At 38.5% G+C, this 27,373-nt stretch overlaps 1 protein-coding gene across 2 annotated transcripts in view; it reads right to left on the reverse strand.

Moving 5' to 3' along the window:
• Positions 1-86: 86 nt before the first annotated feature.
• xkr4 (XK related 4) overlaps positions 87-27,373 on the reverse strand; it is a 54,956-nt gene continuing 27,669 nt past the window's right edge. For both annotated transcript variants that reach the window (XM_005809208.2, XM_023335700.1), the window contains 3 exons: positions 24,268-24,467; positions 9,534-9,888; positions 87-2,539 (listed from right to left, as the gene is read on the reverse strand). In XM_005809208.2, the coding sequence (XP_005809265.1) occupies positions 1,939-2,539; positions 9,534-9,888; positions 24,268-24,467 (1,156 nt within the window). In that variant the 3' untranslated portion in view covers positions 87-1,938. The remainder of the gene's footprint in view (positions 2,540-9,533; positions 9,889-24,267; positions 24,468-27,373) is intronic.

Consider the following 27,373-nt stretch of genomic DNA (forward strand, 5'->3'; position numbering starts at 1 on the left):
TGATAGCGACTTTAAAAAAAAAAAAGCCCATGGCCGCTTATAATAATCGGACTTGGCGACAGAAACTCAAAGTAGTTCCTGTTTTTCTAAAAACAAAATGCGCATCTCCCTCTTCCTTCCATTGTTTACATTTCTGTTGCTGCTGATACTGTCGCATAGAAACGGTGATCACTCGACAAGACGTGTAGAGGAAAGCCCGAAGCTTCGTTAATTTACGATTTATTATTTGGGTACATTATACATTATTTGCGTGGCTCGAAGCTCTCACTTCCACCTCTGAGTTGTTGATGAATGCTAAGCGTTAGCGGCATAACATCCAATTTTCACGTTTGGACTGTGGGGATTTTATTGATTGATGATAATGCCCGAGTTTTCATCATTTTCGGAGGACCAATAACCATCCTTAAAATGACTGGCACGATGCCTTGAGTACGGCAGCCTTTCTCCTCCTGGACCTGCTGGTTGAAAGCGAATGGCGAGAAGAACGCTGCAGGAGTATTTATACAGATGAGCGGATAGACTGAACACGGCGGGCGACTGAGTAGTTGATGGTTACAGTGTAAGTGTAGCTTTACGGATGAACCGCACAATAAATTTCATATCATCCTGGTCTCAACAATCATCGTGGCGGTACTTGGCTGGTAGATGAATTTCTAAGTGTGAACAAAGGTGCCGTAAATATACCGTATTGTCCCCGTTCTTACTTTCGTCCCCTCGTCTACCGGTCGTCCCCCCACCCCCTGCGGATCACTAAATGCAAAGTGCAAATTCAGGCATGCAGCAACTACTCCACCAGAGCTTCTCTGCATTCTGTCAATCACACATACACACACGCACACACCCCCACAGACTTGGTTTTCAAAGTAAATACACTTCAAGATAAAGGCCAAATAAATTAAAATGACTTTGGTAATTTTTACAGTACCTTTTCTTTGAATTAAAACGATGTTTCATATTGCAGCTGAGAACTACAAATCCTTGTGTTTATTCTGACAAAGGTAGCAGCCTTCCCACATTTTCTCTTATTCTCCATGTTGCTCCCCTTTTCATGACATGTTCTCCTCCCATCCTCTGTCCATTCCACACATTTTCCTTGATCACCACCACAGATGTGTAAAGATTGGTTCCACTGAGCAGACTAGCTATTTTTCTGGGATTCTGTGTGACTGGTGTAGTAGAAAAATAACTTGCTGATTTCTCTTTATATTTCATCCTTTTGGTTTGCTCCTTTCTGCTTCATTCAGACAGACTTGGTCCATTTAATAAAAAAAATAACAAAGGAATGATTGGACATAAATGCTACTTTGACAGCTGGCTTCCTATAGTTCATTATTTGTGTGTGGAGAATAGAGATATCCCTAAAATATTAATATTTAGAGACACAAAGACACTTACTAATCCTTGACAAGTTAGAGTTGTGCTTTGAATAACTACTAAAAGATGAGTTCCAGGAACCTCATGGCACTACCAAAACAGGGTGTTTATCATCCATTCTACCCCTTACATTAAAAAAATTAAAGTCGTTTTAAAAAAAACGCATTGACTATAATAAGGACACTGGTGTCCTCATGTACCCATTGACCAACATGTAAGTGTTTTGAGGGTGACAGTTAGGAGGTTAAAGGCTGCATAATCATGTTGGAACTGTTCATGTTTGACTGAATATCATTTATATCATGGTGCACATTATCTGTTTTCAGCAGGGATTTGTTTAATTCAAACAGAGTATCAATTTATTCTCTTGTTTTAAATCAGGAAAAAATCCTCTGGTGAATGAAAGTAACTATACAAGAGTGCCAACTAGATCCATTAGTTTGAAGAGGCGACTGAAGTGACTAAACATACGGGGTGTGAAAAAATAGACTAAGGATAGTCACAAATCCTCCAACTGTTTATAGAACAACATGATGCTGCACTGCTACTATCATAGCAGGTAAACTACAACGTAGTCTCATATTCCAGTCGCTCATGCACCATGGCATCATCCTTGTACATCAGACGAGGAGGAGTCATGGAACAGTCCATAGCCAAGATGACTTTCCGTATACCGCGGTCAAGAACGTGACGTTCCCAGGCTGGGTATTGATTCCTACAAAGGTCAAGTTTGATAACAGTCTCGTCTAGGCGTGGAGCACGTGATGAAGGAGTGGATGGCACTGGGTGTCGGACCTGAAACACTGGGATACAGCTATCCCGTTCCGAATACTTTCCAGTGTCACGCTCTAAAGTTCCAGTGGCTCCTCGGTTGGAACGCAGTGAGTTGGTTCCACCATCAGAAGGTAGTGTGGAGAACTGAGCTGTTGGGTCCATATCAAGCCCTTGGCAGCTAGCAGAGCGTCCAAAACGAGCACCATTGGGATGGAAAAAAGCATAGTACATGAGCATGAAAACCAGACCAGTAAGGAAACTGCTGAAAATGACACAGAGTGCTGGGACTGCAAAGGCGTCAGTGGTTTTAGGTGTTCTGTAAAGATACCACAATGCACTGAGAGTGGCATTCTCCACCAGGATCACTAGATAATAGATTGACAGCCGATACCTGCACAAACAAATGAGATAGAATAACAAAAAAGTATATTAGGTGGAGGACTTTGTAGTATTAGTGAGATTAAAAACAAAGAAAATACTGTTTAAAGTCTGAATTTCAAGTGCTGTGCTTAACTAAAGAAAATAGCTGGTAACTGAAGGCGGTTGTCAGGATCTTGGGTTATGGATTTTTTTCAGGATTTGTATTTTGATTATTTATATCTCTGCCAGTCTTTTGTCATTCCTTGTTTTCTTTCTCCTTATTTTGATCAGCCTTTGTTTCCTTCTTTAGATCAGTCTGTTTGTATTTTAGTTAGTTAATAATGAATAGTCATTATTCCTTTTAGATTATGTTCTGCCCATTCTGTAGTTTGTTTACTGCTCCTTGCTCCTCTATGCCATTAATGTCTCCTCATTACTGTGACTTTCTCTAATCGGCCATCTGTTCCTCACCCAGTCAAGCTCCCAGCATTTAAGTTCCTCTTCTTTCATTCACCCCTGGATTCGACTGCTTTCACTTTTCATCTCCCCATATCAGTTTGTTAGTTTTTACTCTCAGGTATTATATAACTAACTTTGCTTCATTAAAATATCAAAATATTAAGAAGTTCTCTGCGTCTGGATACTTTGTTTTGTTCATGATAATGATGAGGGTCTCATGCATTATTTTGGTTGCTAGTTAACTAATTTGAAGCACACCTTATCTATTGCTTGTTTATTTAGAGGCATATGCAATCTTTGCTTTGTTTTCTTTTCGGTCTAAAAAACCAAAGCCGCTAGTGGAGACATCCCTCTGACCAAGCGATAAGCTTCCATTCTTCATTGGAAAGTCCCTGGTTCTCAAGGGTCAGTCAAGTACAAAAGAGGTAGTGTCTGGATGTAGATAAGTTAGCTTAGGACAGTGTTTCTCAACCTTTTTCGGGCCAGCGCCCCCCTATCCACTATCCCTTGCGGTCCCCATCAAATAATTTGTAGGTTACTTTGCACTGAATATTATTTTATTAGTAGTATTATATTTTATGTTGTTTTCATTTTTATGCAGGGCCGTGCAGAGACCTTTGGAGGGGCAGGGACTCAAAGTTAAAAAAGGGCACATTAAACAAGATCTTAAAACAATGTACAACAACATAGCACCAACATATATTAATCAAGAATTTAATTGGATCCTACTGTATCATTTCCATTACGTGGGGACAACGCAAAGCAAATGTAGTATATTTTCCCCAACAGGTATAAAGTTGCTGTTTCTGCTGCTAACAGTCCTGGACATTTGAGCTGATCTGAGATTGTAGCTGTTATACAGACCATCAGAGAGAAGGTCTGGTTATGAAACAAGCAAATTTGCTGCCATTTTACTAATTAAGCCCTAATAATATCTACTTAACCTCTAGAACAACTTGGCTACAGACTGCTTTATAGATCAAAAAACCTCAAAGGGGTTAACTCTATATAACTGTTTGATGTTAACACCTCTGAGATCTAGAATTATAAGACTGAGATATCAAGGCAAAGAAAACTCAGTAGCTGCTGGCAGGGGCCTCCAGACATTCAGGGGCCCTGAATGTCTAGAAATTGTTTAATTGTAACACAGACCACAGATCCAGACCTGTAGCATTCATCTATAGAAAATGATAATGTTATTAAATTTTATTTAATGTATTCAGCTGAGAAAAAATTTACATTTAGGATTTAATTAGGAAGTTTACTTTGTAAAAGTTTAAAGAATCATCTTGATAGTTTGATTGTTGTGTTATCATGGTTACAATATGATGTAATCTTTGTGTTTGAGTTGGGTTTGTCACAAATACATCACAGCAAATAACCAATAATTAGTGATTGATTTTAAACTTGGCCAATAAATCTGGTCTCCCTCTCACAGATTCACCTTATCTATATTTAAACATGTTAGCGATGCTGAGGTTCTTAGTAGGACGGGTTCCGGAGGGAGGGGGTTCTGTCTAAGGCCCCATATTACCTTGGCCCGGCCCTGGAGGAACAGCTGCTGCGATGCGCATCTCTGGAATCTACCTGGTATCCCCCGGTGGCCCATATGCCAGTCCGCTGATGCTTTGGGGACATTTTGATTCATTTCATTTTGGCATGTTTGGCTTAATGCTGCGGTTCTAATTATTGCTACAGTATTTTCGCTGATATTTATTTTGTGAATTCCAGTTGCTATGGGCCAAATCTTCCTTTAACACTTGAGGTTCTGCAATAACTTCTATTTACAGCTGCTCCCCTCCAGCCCAGATCGCGTCAGCAGCAGCTTTAACCCGCCTGGTAGAAACGTTAAGGAGAAGCAGAGAACAGAACTTGAATTTTATTTATTTATTTTAAATAATAATATTAATTTAAAAATAAAAAAGGGCACTAGGGGCATCAAGGATACCCCCCCCCCCCCCCCCCACGCCACTCCTGCATGTGCCTGTTTTTATGGTTGTTTCTGTATTTATCATCAAAAATAATTTCCCAGAGAACAAAAAAGCAATATGAATAGAAATTATTTTTACAGGCGTCTAAGAAAACTGCAATGGACATTCAACTTAAAATTGGTAGACCTATCAGCAGCCAAAAAAATATTGCTGTTCTGTGCAATTTTCCGATATGTAAGTTGCTAAATTTTAAAAGATGTAGAACAATACCACTTTAAACTATTTGCAAAAATCTGTGCTCTGCAACATTAAAACATCAGTAGAACCGCAACTATATTAATCATAACTCGTCTTCTCTTCAGTGTTTCTCTCAGTTTCTTGTGATGCAGCTCTGTGCTGCCTTCAGGAGAATGGGACATATAATCCATAAAATTTCACCCCCATGGCATTTACTGTGCAAACCAGTGTTTTCAATGGAAAAACAAAAGTTCCAGATCCTTTTACTGCCATACAAATATGAGACAGAAACATGGATGATATTTTTTAATAGACCTTTCTATTGATTTATAGATTAGTAGTTTAACTGTTCAAAAATTGCAAAGAAAAAAGCTGGTTGTTAATCAAATCCTAAAGAGTAAAATTGAAAGTGTCATGGAGTCACTTAAACAGCATCATGACATTAACACTGACATGTAAAATAATACTGAAGAAATAAATATATAAATAAAAAAATTAAAAACAAATAAGTGATAAGTGTCTTACTGATATCGTCTGTGAGATATATTTCCTTTTAGTACTATATATGATCTCAACAAATCCATGGCACTTCAACACTGTTATGTCGTCTTTATCGGGAAACTGTTTGTTCTTGCCATACAGTCCTCTGCATTAATTATTGCTCGAAAGGTCTTGCCATACAAGTTTATTCTGCATTTAGTTTAGTTTCTAAAATGCAAGTTAATTCTTGCATTTTGTTCTTCATTTATTTCTATTTAGTTTCCTTTGATTAGTTTTATCCTCTCTTGGTTTATTGTTATGTCCTCTTTAGTTTCTTTCCTGTTGCTAGTTTTATTTTATCGGTTTATTGACACTTAACACTAGTAATCTTTACTCATCATGCTTTACACATCTTTACACCTGCTGCACCGCCTAACCATCATGTGTGTCACCTGACCTGCCACTATAAGCTTTTGATTTTCACTGTTCCGCACCGGATTCTCTGATCCTAATTCACATTTTGTTCATTGCTCCATTCTACGAACAGGTGTTCTGTTTATCTGTGCTATCCATGAATCTGTCCTACCTTGTGGTAATGCGCATGCGCACTTCGATGCTACGTCACATATTGTTTATTCAGGAGATTTCCTATAAATACAACCTACCTGTGGAAGGTTTGTTTCATGTGTTTTAGTTCATCGAAGATTACAGTAAGCTTTATTTAATTTATATTTGGCTTTCATTAAGCTGCTGTATTATTTCATGTTTTTAGTTCACATGACAGGCAGTTTGTGAATATATTTATAAATGGCTTTAGTTTGTCAACTGCAATGTCGTTACAACTGTAAACAAGTCACTGTTTGGCGATTAATCAGGACAAAATATGTTGTTTTGTGGGCTGTTTTGTCCCTATACTTTAAATATTTTAGTTTAATTACACTTTTTTTTTTTACTAAACCTTGCTTAATAGATGTTGGTACCGATAATATGTGAGATTGAAGCTGTAATAGTTATGTAATATTAGTGTATGTTAATCATATCCTATCATTTGAGGAGCACAGTGACCTGCACAGTTTGGTGGACACATTGTGGCTCCACTGCATACAACATAACATAACATACAACATAGTAATGATCAAAAAAGAGTTGCGGTGATCTGTATTTGTCTGTGTTTAATTTAATTTCAATAAAAACCTGTTTCCCCTGTCTGATACTGTTTTACTCTTACAGACACCTGTGCATTTAAAATATTTTTAATAAGGTATGCTAAGCATAACTCCTAAGCTTCCTCTCTCTACTACCTTGTCAGATTTTTCTACAGTAGCATGGATAAATAGCTATGTTTATCCGTCAGTGCTACGTGTCCAAAACTGCTACCGTCATATTTACCAACAGAAAACTATAGCGGGTTGTATTAATGTTAAATATATTGGATAACATTATTTGAGTGACGGGATTGAAGTGTAAGCTTAGGAGTTATGCTTAGCATAGCAGTGGAACAATTTCTATACATGACAAAACACAAGATCACTTTCTTCATCTGAATATCCTACCCGTTTAAAATGAAAAGCTATAGATGTATGCACTAATCCTTTTACTAGAACATCCTGCCTTTTAAAGAATATTTTATATACAGAGGTGATTGTAAGACTAAAACAGTATCGGACAGGTGAAACAGGTTTTTATTGAAATTAAATTAAAAAGACATCTACAACTACCGCAACGCTTTTTTGCATATTAATATGCTGTATGACACTTTATCAAATGCAGTGCAGCCACAATGTGTCCACCGAACTGCATAGGTCACTGTGCACCTGAAATTTTAGGATATGCTTAATATACACTAATTTAACACCGCTATTACACAGCTTCAATCCAACATAGTATCACTACCAACATCTATTTAGCAAGGTTTAATTTTAAAAAAACAGTTTAATTAAACTAAAATATTTTTAAAGTATAGCGACAAAATAACCCACAAAACAACATATTTAGTCCTGATTAACCACCAAACAATGACTTGTTTACAGTAGTAACGACATTGCAGTTGACAAACTAAAGCCATTTATGAATATATTTACAAGCTGCCTGTTATTTAAACTAAAAACATGAAATAATACAGTAGCTTAATGAAAGCCAGGTATAACATAAATTAAATAAACGTACCATAATCTCCGATGAAATAAAACACATGAAACTATTCTTCCACAGGTAGGATGTATTTGAAATCTCCTGAATAAACAGTATGTGACGTAGCATCGAAGTGCGCATGCGCATTACCACAAGGTAGGACAGTTTCATGGGTAGCACAGATAAACAGAACACCTGTTTACCGCCCCCTTTGAGAAACGCTAGCTTAGGATAAACAGCTTTGATATTGTTTGGTTTATTTCATTGTGCTGTGTTCTGCAGGATTTTAATCTCAAACTGCTTGGATACAATCAGGCAACAGAGCCAAGGGTATGAACAGTATTTTAGAAGAACTCTAAACAGTCATTTTAATCATGCAATGTGTTTACTCAGTTTAAATGTTTTCTTTCTAGCTGGGTGATTCTCTGAATTTGGTTCATTTTGGAGTCTCAGGTTACTTAAAAAATATCCCACAAAAATTGTGTTTTTGAACACTGCAGCTGTTGAAGGACTCTTTGAACCTCCAAGAAAATATGTTTCCTCACTTTATGGATGAAATCCCAAACATTATTACGAATTTCTTTGTTACTTAGGTTGCTCTAAGTTCGTAACGGGACAATTTCATTCCTCTATGAGTATAACTCTATAACACAATTAAACTAATTCTTCCAGTTCCTTTGAGATCACCTGTCCCTTGATTAAAATAACTAATTGTAAGTATATTTTATTTGATTCTGAATCATAATAATTAGACTAATAAGTAGAATATGGCAACTTGATGTAAAAGCGCTTTTCATAAATCATGAAAATACACTTTAAAATAAACATTAAACCAGGCTTTTTTAAAATATTTTTGACTCATTCTTTAAACTTTGCATACAGTCCAACAAATATTAGTCTAATATTTGTTTTTTTATTATAAAAAAAATATAACAATGTAGTATCAACTAATGGGGTGTTAATGAAATTAGACTGAGGCATTATTTATAAAAAGGAGCGATTGGTATGCTGTTACGGGGTTAAACAAAACTGGAGGGACATGATTAAAAAGTGCTATTTTATAAATAATTCATATATTTTTATCATATTTTTTTTTATTTAGGTTAAAGTATACCTAAAAATGTTTATATTAGTAGAAATAACTTGCAGTTACTGGGTATTTTATTTGTTTTATATTCATTGAAAAACTAACATTGGTCAGTAGGGACATGCTCATTTGGCTGACCTCTATGCTTCAACAACCCATAAAATTTTTCAAAACATAATTTTTAAAATATATTTGCATGTCACATTACTGAGACACATGAATATTTCCACTTATTGATTTTCTCAGAAAATGTGGTTTTCATTATATGAAAGTCTTTGAGATAAACCTGTGAGACACAAAATGCACCAAATTCAGAGAATGACCCAACTAAGCTAAACATAGAGATGGATGCTAAAAATGCTAACTCCCACATTCCTAAATATAGGTTTGCTTGCTCAGCTGGCCAACCGTAGCAATCCACTCGTATTAATAAACATTTGTTATTTACGGTACTTTGACTTAAAAGAGATTGTTTAAAACAGCAAAATATTAGGGCTTGGCGTGGCACAGTGCTTAGAGCGTACTGTGCCACGCCATGTTTTAACCCCATTCTTAAATTAGGTTAAATGTTTTGGGCCTTAAAACAAGTACTCTGCAGAACCTAAATTAAAGCTAACGTTTTCCATTTAGAAATACTTTCCATCTAAAAAAAATATGTCTTCACAAGGTTAAGATAAGAGTGTGCTCATAAGTGTTTTCACCTTGTACATCCCTCTTTGACGTTGAACCAGGAAAAGATATATATTATGCCCACCACCATATCAAACACAATCTCCTCCCATTTGCTGATGCAGAAGTCTGTCTCACAGTGGACAATCCAGAAAGTCATGATGCACCAGTGCAGGACAATGAAGATGCCAAAGTAGAGTTGAAAAACAGAGGCAAAGAGGGCAAATGTGACGACCCTGGCTGCAATAGTGAAGAAGTGCCAGCAGAACTGGATGATAACTGCAAGGTAGCCAATAGGCTTTTTGTCATCCCGGGACTCTCGTAAAGCCTTTTGGTAGGAGGCTAAAGCCCATGCAAGAGAGACAAGTGAGGCTGCTGCTGTCATCCCTAGAACAGACAGAAAGAAACACAGAAGGTTAAAGTTTAAAGACCAATGCTTGAACTAAAAACATCATTCACACATATTTCTGAATGTACTAATGTAAAAATCTTCTAACACAGTGGAAACAGAAAGTAAGCAGAAAAATGTTTCATGGGTCTCAGTCAAATTGTTAAAATTTTCAAGAAAGCGTTTGAGGACTGCAGTATAATTTGAAAAGTTTTTTTTTTTAATTGGACTGTATTAAAATGCATTAAAACATCTTGGACACTAATATGTTTTCATTTTAAACTCACTATTGAAACCTGAATTTTACATATACCAAACAAAAGACACCATATAGCAGACCATACTTCTCTATTAGGTCATTTAGAATGACCACAATTATTTACATTTGCTAAATGCCATAATAATGAGAACGAATGTGCCATCTACACATTTATTTATTAATGTCCTAGGTAGACATGATTCCTGTTGGCTGTAGCAGCCCCAGGCAGACAGACCCAAACTCTTTCTATGGTAAATGGCTTTACCCCAAAGCACTTCACCCTACAGATTGGAGTGATGGTGGCAAGCTATGGGGTATGAGCTTGCTACTATCCAGTGGCAAGCTGTGAGGTATGTGGAGTGGGTATAAAACCAGCAACATGCCAATTGTGGGGCAAATTCCTATCACCGTCACTCTGTTACCATGTTGGGAAATAGCCTACAAATTTTATATTTGAAATAAATATTTTTTTAAATAATCCCACAAAGTCATCACTTCTTGGAGTTGATAGGATGCATGGTCCACTAGAGCACTAACACTAACAGCAAATAAATTACCCCATCCTAATCTCATAAGAGGCAGGATAAGTGGGGTATTTGCTATGATGCAGGTATGCTATTACTACCAACGACAGGTCCTGGGTTCAAATCCCGGCCAGGGGTCTTTCTGTATGGAGTTTGCATGTTCTCCTTGTGCATGTGTGGGTTCTCTCCGGGTACTCCGGCTTACTCCCACAGTCATGACTGTCAGGCTGAAAATCTCCTTAGCTGTGGGTGTGTGTGTGCATGATTGTCCTGTTTGCCTCTGTGTTGCCCTGCGATGGGCTGGCGACCTTTTCAGGGTAATCCCTCCTCTCGCCCATTGATCTCTAGAGATGGGCACCAGCAGGCTTCACAACCCCTACTTGTAATAAACGTGTTGGATAATGGATAGATGAAAGTATAATATTCTAATGTTTTATAATACTTGATAAGAATGGCAGCAGAATGTGTTTACAGGGTTAGCACATATTTCAGAAAAACAAAGTGTACACCAGAAAGAGATTATAACTTTGAAGATTACATGTTTACATGCATCTAAATAAAAAGTTTATTATGACAATTAATAGACATAGAATTTTGATACAACTCATGAGTTCAATCAGTGGATCAAGATTATTTTAGTTTATTATAATAAAGGCTTTTTCAACATTTGTTGCCAGTGTTCATATCTCCATCAAAATCAGGTTTTGGATCATCTATAAATTTCAGAGAAGCCGAAGACTATGAGACTTCACTATTTTCTCGCCTTCATGTTTGTTACATAGTAGCTGCTCTTTCTTGTGCGTTTGTCTCTTTGGCACATCCAGCAATCCCGCCGTGTTAAGGACATAGCGGAAACTTGAAAGAGACCAACTCTGTTCTGTGGCAGCTTTGGAATTCTTTGCCAGTACAAATCAGACAGGCCTCTTCAATGTGTATTTTTAATCTCTAAAAAAATCATTTTTATTGACTTTGGACCCTCAGTTTATTTGTTGGAATAGCTTTATAACATCTTTTATATGTATTATTGTATTTGTGTTTTAATGCTTATGTAACCCGGGTGTAAATTTTAACCTTTATTTCCTCCGATTTTCCAGTCTTTTAACTTTTTTATATCTCAAACTCCGCGATGCTTTTAATAGAATGATTGGCGATTCTCGCGAGACTATTAATTAGCCAATTGCGGTTGAGTATTGGGGTCACGTGTACCGCTGCAGTGTTACCTGCTAGGTATATTAGCTGGAGCGGGGAGGCACGAAGGTTAGAACATGTTGGCAGGAGCAGAGCTGCAGGAGGCAACTGGTGTGAGCCAGAAGGGAGCTGGAAAAAAAAAAAACCCCGGTAGAGTGAAATAAAACGGCGGAACTGACCAGGTTGATGGCGAGCTAGAAGACCGGCATAGAGCCAAAGAAAGAGTTCACTCTTTTTAGGGTGATTGAAGACTTCAGTTTCCTACCCGGATTTGAGCCAAGCAAAGCATAATTATTTTGTTGAGAGCCCTAATTGATCCCAATTTGGGATGAATGGACTAACGGGTGTGGACTCTCAATTGTGAAACTTTGGGAACAACTGATTGATTTAGTTTCCTTTGTTGTTGTGTTCTTTATTTATTTTTTTCCTTTGTTTGTTAATGGCCATTTGGATGTTCCCAATAATATTGTAAATATGTATATATATTATTCACATTGCAAATATAAACCAACTTGCAACTGCAATTTCCAGCCTATCTGCTCTTTTTGAGTCGTACTTACTTATCTTCTGAGGAAAAAACTAGCCATTTACCTTATTGGTCAAAATCCAATTATATTGAATAGCAATATAGAATATTGTTATTCTTATAAATATGCTACACTTACATGTGTTATTTGTGCTTTGGTCAGTTGCCCTGTTTTCAAACTGCCTATAAATAAAGTTGGCACAGCTGCCACCTAAATTTCTGACCTTGCCTTTTATGTTTTTCTTATTGCAATTTCAGTTTTAAGTGAGTTGGGACTTTTTGTAGGTAATTTTCTGTTAAGTTTGTTACATTCGGCTTAAAGCAGAACTTACAAATACACACAAGGGGGAGCTGTCCCAGGAAATCAGGTAAGGTATGCTACACCATTAATTTGAAAAAATAAATAAATAAATACCCAATCACTCAATAAGAAATAAGTTGATCCTTAGCAACAATTATTTATTCAAAAAGAATTACAATACTACAAAATAATAATAGCTTATCTTGATAAATAGATCGATAACTCCATTCCCTCAAAAAAAAAAAAAAAATGTTTACGCGGTTTCAATCAGCAAAAGACCTAATTAATTAAATGTCCAAAATTTTCCCATCCTTATTTCAAAGAGATTATTGTCCACAAAGCAGTTCCATATCCTCGAAAAATAAACAAAGTCCTGGAAGTATTTCCCCAAGTCCCGATCCAAAACAAAAAATCCTAACGATGGGTAAAATTCCTTTACCTGTAGTAGAAAAATATCATATGCTGTTAGAACTCACTAGCATTTTAAACCCAGTCAAAATAAAAACATTAAGATCAATTTAAATTTAGTTAAGTTTACTTATGTAACAAGAATTCACAACAAATGTCATCTCAAAGCACTTTACAAAATGAAAAAAAAATTCAATTAAATCTTACATGCATTTCAACTGATGCTAGTTCTCAAACAGTACAGTATGCTCAAATAATTGAAAGTAGATTAAAAAGTTTCTTTCTAAGGAAACCCAACAGATTGCGTCGAGTCATGTGGGTTAAAAGACGTGAACCCAACATGACAGAACACTCAGGCCAACAGTCTAACCCCACAGACGCTGTCAGGAGAACCATGGCAGAAAAATATTCACTCATTCAAACTTATGACATCACTTACAAGACCTGGGTGACCACCAAGCTGAAACAAATTGTCATCTCTATGAATTGTCTAAATTTTTACAAGGTCCTCTCCAACAGACCTCTGATCCAGCTCCAGCCTCCTCTCCCAGTTCTGATCCATCGGTCTTTCCATGTTTTCCGAAATTCATCCACCTAACTCCAGAAAAATTCTCATGTGATATTAATCAATGGGGTGGATTTCTTCTACAATGCTCTCTTGTTTTCAATCATTACCTAATCACCATCATGGGAGTTCCTCCCATGATGGTGCAAAGATTGCTTTTGTAATTTCACCATTAACAGGATGTGCTTTAGACTGGGCAGAAGCAAGGTTCCCAATCCCAGCTGATTTTGGTTGCACCTTCAATTAATTTTTGAAAGAGTTTAAACAGTCTTTGCCCAAGAATCTGATAAAATGTCCAACTCCCGTGAGTTAAGGACGATTAAGCAAGGGCAGAGATCGGTGACAGATTTTGCCATCGATTTTAGAATTAAATTAGCAACCTCTGGTTGGAATGCATATGCCTTAAAAAGTGCATATTTTCATGCACTCAATGAGTCTTTAAAGGACGAACTAGCCATGTTGGATGAGCCTGCTACACTGGAAGAATTAATCAGTTTAACCATTTGGCTAGATAATAGAATACGTGCTCAAACTAAGGAAAAAAGCATGAAGAACTCATCTGTCAGATTGTTCTTACTTCATTCCTACTCACTTTCCATCACCTCTGCAGAATCTCACAGATCCCAAGCCCATGCAAATTGGTCACACCCGCCTAACTCCAAAGGAAAGACAAAAAAGAACGTTCTCCTATCTCTCTCTACTGCGGATCCCCCGATCATTTCATTGCTACCTGTCCTGTTCGACCAAAAGCCCGGCCCGCCAGTAGATGCGAGGAGACTGGCAGACCATTTAAGCAAAAAGAAATCTCCTTGTCTACTGCTACCAGCTACCCTTTTCCACGAAAATAATTCACTCTCTCTGTCTGTTATGATTGATTCCGGGTGTGAACAGAATCTAATCGATTCAACTTTCATAAAATGGATGTCCATAGTAGGGAGAAACGATTACTTGAATGATTCGAGTACCTTGATTATTAAAATTCCTCAAGGAAAATTTATCTGCCTCGAAGCTTCATGTTATGTTTAATTATTTATGTTTTATGTTTAATTATGTAGCGCACAGTGTCCACAAACCTGCAACAAACTTCCAGAAAACTGTAAAACAGCCGAAACACTGACTTCCTTTGAATCTTGCCTAAAAAACCCACCTGTTTAGAGTTGCTTTTGAAACATAATCAATTACGAATTCAATGATGGCACTTGACTTAATGCACCTCTGCAGGCCAGATGGACCAGGTCTTGTCCACCTTCTTCTCTCGGGAGAAAGAGAATAGTTTGAGGAAGTGAAGTTTATCCCCCCAAAAATCCACCAGAGCCCTTTGAATATTTGATAAAAGAGAAACTGGAGGATCAACACACATCAGGCAGTGCCACATGGCAGAAGAAACTAGATTATTAATGACAAGAACTTGACATTTTAGGTAAAATCCACTTCCATTTCAAAAGTCGACCCTTTACATTATCTAATACGTTTTCCCAATTTTTTTGCACAAAAGTTTCATTACCCTAAAACACGCCTAAATATTTGAACCCACCTTTTCTCTAGGCCTCCAGGCAGACTAAGTTGATCCCCCAACCGACTTCCAACAGTTAGAGCCTCACTCTTTCTCCAGTTTATTTTTGCAGAAGAAATACAGCCAAAAAGAAAGATGGTGTTGACTAAAACATCTTCCTGTTTGTTTACAAAAACTATTAAATCATCAGCATAAGCTGACAACTTTAAAGACACATTACACCCAGGAATAGAACCACCACACAAATCTTTCCTCAGCTTACGAGGCAAAGGTTCAATTGCCAAAGAATAAAGCATCCCTGACAAAGAACAGCCTTGCTTCACTCCTCTTAAAACATTGACTGGAACACTTAAATCTCCATTTCTTTTAAGTACACTCGCAATGTCATGGTACAAAACCTGCATCATGACTATGAAACCAGGGCTGAAACCAAAAGCAGTCAAAGTTTGCCACAAATATTGATGTTCAGCCCGGTCAAAAGCTTTTTCTTGATCTATAGAAATAAGACCAATATCTATGCCCAATGAGCTGGAGATTTCCAAGACATCTCTGTTTAAAGTGACATTATCACTTATCCGTCTGCCAGGCACACAATACATCTAGTCTTCATGAATGACTGAAGACATCACTTCCCTAAGACACCAGGACTTTCAAAAAGATCTTGTAGTAGATGCAGAGCAAAGAGACTGGTCACCAGTTTCTTAGATCCTGTAGATCTCCTTTCTTTGGAAGCAGAGTAACAACTGCCCGTCTGCAGCTCAGAGGCAGCCAACCTCTCTGCAGGCTATCTGTGATAACCTCCAACAAGTCCTCGCCAATCACAAAGCAGAAGGACTTGTAGAAATCAACAGGAAGACCGTCCATGCTAGGGGATCTACCACTCTTTAGGCTAATCAAGACATGCAGCGTGAGCTGAGCCTCCAGTTTTCAATTGGCTTCAGCATCCGCTTGAGGAAGTCCTTCATAGAAACCTTTGCTAACATCAGGATTCTCCAAATGTTCACTCTTAAAATGGTCTTTATAGAAGCTGACAGCTAACGTCCTGATCTCAGAAGAATCTGAGATAGTAGAACCACAGTCAGACTTTAGGGAGTGAACAATCTTTTTTTGCCCATTCTTTTTTTCTAGTCCAAAGAAAAAGTGAGACATCTCTGTTACACTTAGGAAGCGTGATCTGACCAAGGCTCCTTTGGCTGCTGTGCCCAACAGGTTGGCCAGAACTGCCTTTTTATCTTTGAGGGAATTAAAAAACCCTTGATATCCTGTAGACGCTGCCAAACCCTGCATTTCTGCTATCTGAGTCTCCAAGCCCCTCATAGATTTGGTTATGTCTCTAGTGACATTGCGAGTGAACTGTTGACACAGTTGCTTAATTTGACATTTACCATAATCCCATCACTGTTGGACACAAGCAAAATCTGATTTAGATTGTTTATGACTGACCCAGAAATATTCAAAAGCTGTTCTAAAAGCTATCATTTAAAAGAGCTGTATTAAAATGCCAGTAGACACTCCGTATACGAGCATTTTTAATAAACACAGAGCAACAAACCAGGCAGTGATCAGAAAAAAACTGGAATTATTTGACAATTCTTAAATATATTCAAATGATGTTTAAATGCATATAAGATTATCTTCAGAATGACTCCATGTATACTGTCTCTGATTCATGTTGAAAGCTCTCCACACATCTGAAAGGTTAGAGGCTGAAGTCAGCTGCCTGAGCTTCGGAGAGGATTCGGTGGTTCCTATCAAGTAATGGATTTTCAATGCAATTAAAATCTCAGTACAAAAACAAATCATTATCAATGCAATCATTTACAGTGTCCCCTAAAATATGCAATAGAAACAGTCTATCCACCCCTTTAGTTGGAGCATACACATTAAGAAAAACTAAATTCACATTTTTATATTTGGCTTTAACTTTCAATAAATTACCTTCAGTTATTTCCTCTGCTTCACAAGAAATAGGCAAAAAATTCTTAGAAAACACAATCCCCACACTGCCACTACAACTGGACTTATGACTAAAAAAAAACTCCTCTCCACATTCCTTCTTCCAATCACTCTCATTATCAGCAGTACTGTGTGTTTCTTGAATTAACATTAACATTATATCAATTTTCTTTAAAGCCATAAATATAAAAAACTCAGCCCTTTTCACTTCATTTCTGGCACCATTTAAATTGTTAAAACCAAAGAGGATTCAACAAACATCTTTAAATCTGTAAAATATTCTTCTACTTTAAATCAGTCTGAATCCTTTAGTTTTTTGTAAAAACATTTAATTTCAGCAGGAGGATACAGATGCTGCTGATCCTGGCTCAAACACAGGTCACTATCAGACTCTAAACTGCTCTCTCCTGCTTTGTTTGCTCTCTTAGCTCTGAGAGTGTTAGTGCTGCTGTTAGAAAGTTCAGAACATTTACTTTTCTGGGACAGTTTCAAAAATTCCTCATCAAGCATCCTCACAAAAGCTTTCACAAAAAACTTCCTCAATTCTTTTTTTCCCTGAATCTGCATCAAAACTACTCACAGATTGATCATGTTTCATCTCACTATCAGTGATGTCAACTTCATGAAAAAGATCACAATTTATAAAGGATTGCACCTCAGGTTCCTCTGCAGTTACAACAGAAGGATCACCAGGAACCCAGGCTCCAACAACATCAAGACCCGCACCGATTATTGTGAAACCACCAGCGCCGCGTGGCCCGCCTTGGCGTCACCGCGACCCGCTTCGGCGGCATTGCCGCCCACTTTAGTGGCACCATGATGCGCTTCAGCAGCACCATGGCCTGCTTCAGCGGCAGCGGAACCACCAACATCGCCAGCAGCATTCACCAACTGTCTATTCTTGAACTTTTCTGGGCACGATAAATTTATATGACGTTCTCCACTGCAACCAAAACATTTCATGTTCTCAGAAGAGGCAAAAACCATATAATTAAACCCATCTATTTTGAAATTGAAGGACAGCTTAAGCTCATTAGCTGTATCTTTAAGGATCATAAATACCTGCCTTTTATGAAACATGACGTGCTTAAGAAACACAGATTTACAACCTAAAGAAACCATTTTTATGGGTGAAACCAGCTGGCCATACCGTGACAACTCCTTAACAAGGAGATCATTTTTAATAAACTTGGTTGCATTTGAGATGATGATCTTTTTAGCTGGATTAACCAGTGGGAGAACCGATGTGAAAGTATCATGAATGATGACAACCCTATACCAAATCATTCACTTTGGATGTACTATCAAGAAAAATCACAATCACACCATATATACGGGAAGCAGAATTCACACCATCACAACCTACCACTCCTCCAACAGCTAAGGCTGCCTCGTCTACTGAACAATTCACTGTTGGTATGAGTTTGACAGCATGCTGACGTGTCAGCTTTTCAAACTCCCCACAGCCCTCCACAACGGACATGATGCCAAATGCCAAATCAAACCAGTAGCAAAAAACTACCGGACCAGTCTGGAACAACCAAAACTAAACTTAAAATCAAGTAACTGTGTGAAGAGAAATGTGTTCAAAACACCGGGCAGAAAAAGGTAGAGAAAGACTCAAAAATCCACTCACTGACACTGCCGTCTCTATCTCCATTCACTCAGAGAGACAGAGAGAGAGAGAGAATTCCTCGAATAATCATAAAAATATTCTATAGACACTCGATTACTAAAATATTCTTTTACAACAGCCCTAGTCCATAGAAACGGTTCCACTTACCATGTCTCTCCGCCTTGAAAGGTGAAAAGTGCCCCAGATCATTCGCATGACTCGGCCTTTACAGTTGATTATTTCCAGTAATCACACAGAACAGATCACTTTTTATGTATTTCCCACGGCAAACTCCTCCATAGTTCTAGCTCTTGATTGGCTACAGAAATATAACTCTCACATTAACTGGTCTGAAATGCATGTAAAGTTATGGTCACTTAACTGTCACTCCACTTGTCTCCGCTCAGTAGTTTCACCTAGTCCATCCCCGGCAGTTGAATCAGAGGCTGACCCTTTTGATCTTTTGCTTGTCCCAGACGACTATCACGATTTAGCACCAGTATTCAGTAATTCTAAAGCTCTTTCTCTTCCACCTCATCGCCCATATGATTGTGCAGTAGACCTTCTCCCTGGAGTCCCATTTCCAACCAGCCATTTATATAACATCTCCCGTCCAGAACGCGAAACCATGGAAAAGTATATTAAAAATTCTCTCTCTGCAGGCATAATTCTTCCCTCATCATCTCCCCTTGGTGCCGGATTCTTCTCTGTCGGGGAAAAAAGGATGGCTCTTAAGGCCAGGCATTATTTATAGAGGTTTGAACCAAATAACTGTTAAAAACAAATACCCTCTCCCCGTTCTCTCCTCAGCTTTGAAACCAGTTCAAGATGCAACAGTCTTCACTAAACTAGACGTCAGGAATGTATATCACCTTCTCCGCATCTGGCAGGGGGACAAGTGGACAAGTGGAAGATGGTGTTCAAAACGCCCATTGGACACTTCTAGTATCTCATCATGCCTTTTGGATTATCCAATGCCCCACTGTTTTTCAAGCCCTAGTTAATGACATTTTGACGGATTTTCTGAAAGTTTTTGTATTTGTCTATCTAGATGATATTCTGATCTACTCCAAAACCATTGCTGAACACAAAAGACATGTCCGCCTTGTTTTGCAATGCCTCTTTGAAAATAAGTTCTTCGTCAAAGTGGAGAAATGCGAGTTTCATCAACCATCAGTCACATTCCTGGGATTCATTCTTGAGGGCGGACAGGTAAGACCCACCGAGGAGAAGATTAAGTCTGTTCTGGATTGGCCAGTTCCTGAAACACGCAAACAGCTCCAAAGGTTCCTCGGGTTCACCAACTTCTACCGACGGTTCTTTCGTAATTACAGTCAAACCACACTACCACTCATAACATTTACTTTCACCGAAACTTCATTCATTTGGACACCCAAAGCTGACGCAGCCTTCTGGCAGCTCAAATCGCTTTTTTCTGAAGCCCCTGTGGTCATCCAACTCAATCCCAGCAAACAATTCATTGTAGAAGTAGATGCTTCAGAAACAGGAGTAGGAGCTGTTCTCTTTCAGTTTGCTGATTCTGATTGTAAAACTCATCCATGTGCCTTTTTCTCCCGCAGATTATCCTTTGCAGAATACAACTAGGACGTGGGTGATCTGGAACTACTTGCTATTAAGCTTGCTTTGGAGGAGTGGCAGCACTGGTTGGAGGGCGCAGAACATCCCGTGATAGTCTGGACAGATCATAAGAACCTCTCTTACCTTCAATCAGTAAAAAGACTCAACCCCCACCAGCCCCATTGGTCCTTGTTTTTCTCCAGATTTAATTTGTCCATTTTCTATTGTCCTGGTTCTAGAAACATCAAGCCTGATCCACTCTCTCGACTATATTCCCCTGATGATTCACAAAAGGTTCCTGCCATCATTCTTCCACCCAGTTGTACAGTCGCCTCCGTTACCTGGGAAATCGAAGATCTCATCCGTCAAGCACAACAATCCGAACCTCCTCCTGACTCTTTTCCTCAGAACAAGATCTATGTCCCCACTTCCATCAGAACTCGTCTTATTCAATGGATTCACTCCATTAAATTCTCCGCTCACCCTAATATCAGTCACACCATTGCTCTCATCAACCACAGATTCTGGTGGCCATCAGTACACAAAGATGTCAAAGAATACGTCCTGGCCTGTCCCATCTATGCAAGAAACAAATAGTCTCATCGACCTCGTTCTGGTCTCCTGAAACCTCTTTCCATCCCGAAGCACCCTTGGTCACACATCTCCATTGACTTCAAAAGGTATGACCACAATCCTTGCCATCATTGACCGTTTTTCTAAATCATGTCATCTCTTTCCCCTCAGAAAACTCCCCATAACTTTCCAGACTGCATTACACCTTGTCAAACATGTTTTCCAATTACATGGAACACCTCAAGAAATTCTCTCCGACCGTGGTCCACAATTCACCTCCCAGGTATGGAAACATTTCTGCCGAGTTCCTGGCTTTCTGATTTCCCCCTCGTGACGCCGTGGATTTTACCCACTGGTTGCCCGAGTCCTCTCCGCCTTGACTGAAGAATCATTGACAGTTCTTGGATTCGCGGCTGGCAGATGGATCGCTTCTCACCTCTCCTCACAAGAACTTACTTGTCCACCCTCCACCGCAGCCTCTACCATCTACCTCCAAAGAACTCTCCATCTGGACTTCACACTGGAACCTGGATCATCTCAAGGACCCCTGCAAAGAAACCATAACCCCGAAGACCACAGTAATTCCCCCTGGCGGAAACTCATCAAGTAAGGTCATTCCATTTTCCCCAGAAGTTCCTTTGTCCGATTCACGTTCAAGTCACCAACTCTCTCCCATTATCTTCAGAGTGTAGCCGGGTGGTAAAGTTTGGTTGAATGAGTGTACTGTTTCAAATGTTGGTTTTCTTTTATATTACAGTAACAATGCTATTGAATTATTTTGGTTCAGTTATGTAATTTTACTTGTTCTTTATATTTAAATATGTGCAGGTAGTTGGTCTCGAGTGCTGCACATTTTGACCACCAGAGAGCAGTGTTTCAATGTGATTGCTGTTCCCCAAATGGGACAGGAAATGCATCTTGTTGTCTTCCTATGTTGCTATGCTATGTGCCGAACGTGGATGTGAACTGTAAGTGTTTCATCTGCGGGAGACAGATTTGACAGAAAATCGGTAAATATATACATCACTTGTTGAAATATGTCGGTACATTTTCATTTATGCAATAAGCAGTCAGTATTTTAATGAGATGATGTGTTTGTGAAACGGATGGTTCAGGGAACCTGTAATGTGCAGTGCAGGGCGGCCATTTCCTGCACGTGATGATAAGATGTCTGATCATCGATGCGCTCCAGTATTAAGAGTGAACTGAGACGTTACTGTGGAATGTAAGTGTTAATAAATAAGTCATATCACAATCACGTGCTCTAAATCAGTGTGGTGTAATGCAGCTCTCTGTATTTTGTTTGTGTAGCCAGAGGCCACTGCCGTATTTCTTTTCTTGTTTTTTATACGTTGTATTTTCCTTTTTTGCATTTACTCTGTTATTTTCGAGATTGACACATTTCAGCAGTAGCTACCTAATGTTTGGTACGCATATGTTCTGATTTCTGAACAAAAGTAAGGAAATAAGACGGCTTTGTTTTAATCTGTCTCAACTGGAAATAAAATATACTGCACTTCAAAGGACCCCAGTTATTGTGTCCTGTGAGGCTAAGTAATTCCTCCAAAAGGCGTACTACTCATTTAACGACTGCTCCAATGTGAACCTGAAAGACCGATGGAGGACAATGAAGAAGCAAAAATTGGTTTAACTTTATTTTGTTAGATTGGGGGGGGGGGGGGGGGTTGTTTTTGTTATTTAATTCAAAGCTATGTTCAGTCCAGAAAACTGTTAAACAACACACAAGAGTGTTGATCACCCCGGCTTCCATTCACAGGACAAGAACCGCACATTCTCACATTTCATCATTGTTAAAATAGACTTTATACATCTGATTCCCTGTTTTCCTGATTGTGTTCTGTATGTGGGTAAAAAGATGTGAACCCACCATGACATCAATTAGTACAGGCAATTCAGTATTGTCATCCAGCCATGTTTCTGTCAGGAACATTAACATCGATATTATTAGTGATAATTATATTTTATCTAGCAGAGCCAGTATAAGTGACTTGGTGGGAGATAGCCCCTGAGTTTGCAGTTGCTTTAGACAGAGGATGAGTGTGAGGTTTGATTTCAGACTGTTGGATTTTGTATTTCTCTTATTTGTAATTTTTCTTTTAATGATCCAGACAGGTTCTGTCCTGTTTTGTAGTCCTGGGGAGCCAGACGCATTCTGGGGGAAGATGGGTGTAAAGCTACTTTCTGGAACCCAGTCTCAGACCTCTGAAATGCAGAGTGGTGGATTCTCTGGGGAGGCAGAGCCAAGATGGTTTAGATAAAGTAAAGTCTGCTTTGTGAGCACTAAGAAGAGAAGTACAGAGGACAACTTGTTGATTCATTCCATCAACAAGTAAATTTGAGAAACTCTGGTCTTTGAGAAGACATTTCTTCAGAAGTGTCTTGGAACTTTAATGAATGTTAGTTTGTTTTGGAATAGTTTGCTCCTGATAATTCGTGGGTTGCATCCTAATCAGAAGTCCTTGAGCCTGTTCTTCTAAAATGGTGGTTGTTGTTGATAAAATAAAAAAGGTTGGCAGTGAGTAGCTTTATCACATGTTTATTAAGATGGTGTCCACATCGTCCAAAGTGATAACAGTCCCAGAAGATCCTGTGGTCCTGTGGTTATCAATGAAGGTCACTGAGCTGGCAGAGCACGCTTTTATGAGCTGGTTGTTTGTCATGACCAACCTGGAGTATTTTTCGTTCCCCCATTGAGCTTTTAGTATTACTCCATTGAGAAACAACTTCAGTCTTAGTTTTTCAATAGTATTCAGAAGAGTGGTAAAGTCCTTTTTCAGAATTTCTGAGTTTTGTTTGGTCAGATCATTAGTTCCAACGTGTACAATTAGAGGTTCAATATTCGGCTGGTCATTGGTTAGAGAGAGTATTTTCTCTTTTATATCAGACAGTGTCACTGGGAAGGAAATCATTCTGGTTCTCTTACAATTCCAAAATTGACTGATTCCATGTACTGCCTGATCTCCGACAGTAAACATTCTTGGCTTCTCTTTCATTTTCTTGGTAATTGTAATGGTAATTATGTATTACCATCACAATTTGAGTGACAAACAGGTAATTGTAGGCATAAAATGCAATTTCTTTTTAAGTTGTAAGTAAAATGAATAGAAAGAAAGTGTTTTTCCATTTCTTGGTCCTGGCCTTTGAGTTGATCCAAAAATCATATTGCGATATTTGAACATAAAGCTTGAGAATCGTTGCTGAAAAAAAACTGCACGAGATTAAATTCATACATGAAATTTTAAAATTATTTGTAAACATGCTAGATTTCTTTGTTATTATTACCTTTTTGAGAATTGATGGTATGTAAATCTACTGAATAGGAAGTAGCAGTAACAAGGTGTTGGGGGTTACCTTGAACAGCCTGGAGATTGTGTGTTTGTATGATGATGCACAGCTGCAACACCAGCTGAGGTGCACTCTCCAGAAAGGTGGCCAGTAAATGCAACATGCTCACATCAGTGAACTCATACACCATCTTCCAGTAGTATCGCCAATGTTCTGACTTCGAACTCTGACGACTCCGTATTCCCAGATACATGGTATGGAAATACCTGCACAAAACAGGAAAATGTTTTTAACAACAACTCGGGTACAAAATCACAGGTCAGAACAACGATGCACAGTAAACTTTCATCAAGACACCTTCTGTACTTGTCCTAATACCATGACAAGTATGCAGCACCAGAAAAATCACTTCAGTAAAAAGAAATTTTTAACATTAGTGTAACTATCACTGTCTGAAGGAAGTCGGTCTTGTGTCTGCATGAGTTTGGTAAAACTTCTTTCTACTTTTAAACAGCTTGTGTTGTAGCATTTCAAGTATAATGTAAAACTTTTTTAAAAATGAAATGGTACAGATAAAAACCTTTTATAACCAAAGAATAGTTATGAATGCAGTCTGGTTGTGTTAGAATATGATTCTTGGTGTCAGTTTACTGCAAACAAATCCAAAATTAAAGTGTAGTGGTAGACCCACACAAAAAACAGATTCCTTAAAAAAAGAAAAAAATTTTAACTTGGCTGCAAGACACCTACACAATAGAAACAATTACATTGATTTAAATTCTGATTTTATAGAATTTTTGTTCAGAGAAACATACTGTCAATGTGTGTATTCATTGACCACATAAGTTGTATATGTGTAGAAATATTCTATAACTACTTCTAATTCTAACCTGCGTGTCTGTGTGTCAAATTAAAAAACCCACTTAAAAAACACATTTCCTAATAACTGGGTAAAGGTTATTACATTTTCCTTGTTATATAAGGGTAAACTAATAGTTATTCCTAGATTTATTTTACACTCAATAAATGAGTAGCTAATGATTAATCAAGCATTTCCTTTTCGCTGAGCAATGAGATAGAGGTGATTTTACCATTTGCTAAAAAGTGAACTAGAGGTGACAAAGTTGCTGCTGAGGGTCGTTATTTCTCGCCCGCAATTACCGGTGTTTAAAAAACTGACCTGGGTAGAAATATTACCAGAGAAAGTTCTGGTGTTGGGGAAGAAGGCTCATATTTTCTCAGCATGATACAGTCAAAACAAGATATGTAGATACACTGAATAAAAAGACATCCATTTCTCACTGCCTGTCATGTTTGTATTTAGTTTTCTGATCCACATGCACAGACACTCTCAGGAGACAAGTACAATTTAAAGATTTTATTACAAAGAATATAATGACTTCAATATTGGTCTGTAAAAAACTGGCTGGCAACAGGAACACCATGTGGAAACACAAAAGGAGAGATCGGGTTGGATAGGAGATGTGCCATGAAATATAAGAGCTTACTTGGGTTGATTGTAGGTGGAGATGCCAGATAGAGGTGAGTGGAAGCTGTTCTGTCCTTGTGTATTGATGATGGCAGAGGATTCTTGAGCCAGGAAGGAGAGACAGAGATGCTTAAAGCGGCCTAGAGGAATCTGGAAAGCTATCTTCCACTCAACCGGAAGTGGAGGTGGTAAGCGTTCCAAAGGTTGAGTTGGATGAAAATAATGGCATCATGAACAGGTTCAAAGCCGAATAAGATGAGGGATAATGGACTTTTTTAAAATTGATTTGATTTAGTCCTCTAGTCAATACAAGGGCAGAGGGACTCGTCTCTTACCCAAAGAAGCCTGCTCCTATGGGCGATTTGAGTGGTGAATAATTTCTGCATTCAGAAACTAGATGTGGATGAGAAGGATTAAAAAGGCAGCTGGAAAGGAGGGGAGCACCTAGATTTATGGTATAATCGTGGAGTCAATGAGGGAGAGACAGAACTTTGGATCTGAATACTGTTTGATATAGTTAGAGGACATTGGAGAGATCAGGAGGTGCTTGTTTTTCTTGAATGATAGAAAGTGGGCTCAGAGGAGCAGTAGACTGCAGGCAAACAGAGAGACTGTAGATGGACCAGGATTCAATGTGTGAATTAGACCAGTCTAGGTTGTGTTTAATGAGCCAGTCATAGAACTATTGAGGAGTTGGCATTGAGAAAAAAACAAAACAAAACAAAAAACAAAAGGAAACCAATTCATGATTCTTACCAGAAATTAGTTGGAGCAGGTTTTATGGGTAACCATAAAACTGGAGGAAGGGTGGGAAAGGAAGTGGATGTTGCACTGTTTGATTATGGAATGAGCTAAGACGGTTTATTCACAGCCAGAGTCAATAAGAGCACTTAGATTAATAGAATCGTTATTGAAGGAGGGTAGAAAACAGGGATGATTGTGGGAATTGAGTCAGTCCATCAGATTCCCTGGAACTGATGGACCCTCTCTTTTGGCTGAACATCAGAGCTTGGGGGCACTGATGTCACAATGGGAAGAAGGTCTCAGGGGAGCCGGAGATAGAACAAGGACATCTGCTGGAGGAGGAGAAACGTTACTTGACAAATTTTGAATTGTAGCGGTTAATTGGTCCAAACACTGAATTGTAGACTTCTCTTCGTAGAGAGTTCTGAGAGCTGAAACTTGAGATTCAGTGAAGGTGTGTCTTCTAGAATTCTCCTGAGAGTGCTGGCTAATTATCTTCTTGGCCTGAGAGTTGTGTCATGTTGATATTTAATCTTCTGACCCACATGAACAGACACTATCAGGAGACAAATAAAATTTTAAGATTTTATTACAAAGAAATTAATAATGAGTTTAATGATGGTCTGGAAGGAACTGGAGGCAACAGGAACAATGTGAGATTTACGATGGAACATGAAATGAGCTTACTCAGGTGGAGTAAGGCAGGTGGCAGATCTCTGCAGGTGGAGACGCCAAAGAGAGGTGAGTGGAAGCTTATTGTTCTGTCCTTGTGTGTTGTTGGTGATGGCAGAGGATTCGTGAGTCAGCAAGGAGAGACAAGAAAATGCCAGAAAGCGGTGATCGTGGGAGGACAGACAGGTATAGCACTTAAATAGGTATAGCACTCTGGAAGTTTGTTCCAGATTTGTGGTGCATAGAAGCTGAATGCTGCTTCTCCTC

This window comes from Xiphophorus maculatus, chromosome 6 (genome assembly GCF_002775205.1).
Source record: "Xiphophorus maculatus strain JP 163 A chromosome 6, X_maculatus-5.0-male, whole genome shotgun sequence".
NCBI lineage: Eukaryota > Metazoa > Chordata > Actinopteri > Cyprinodontiformes > Poeciliidae > Xiphophorus > Xiphophorus maculatus.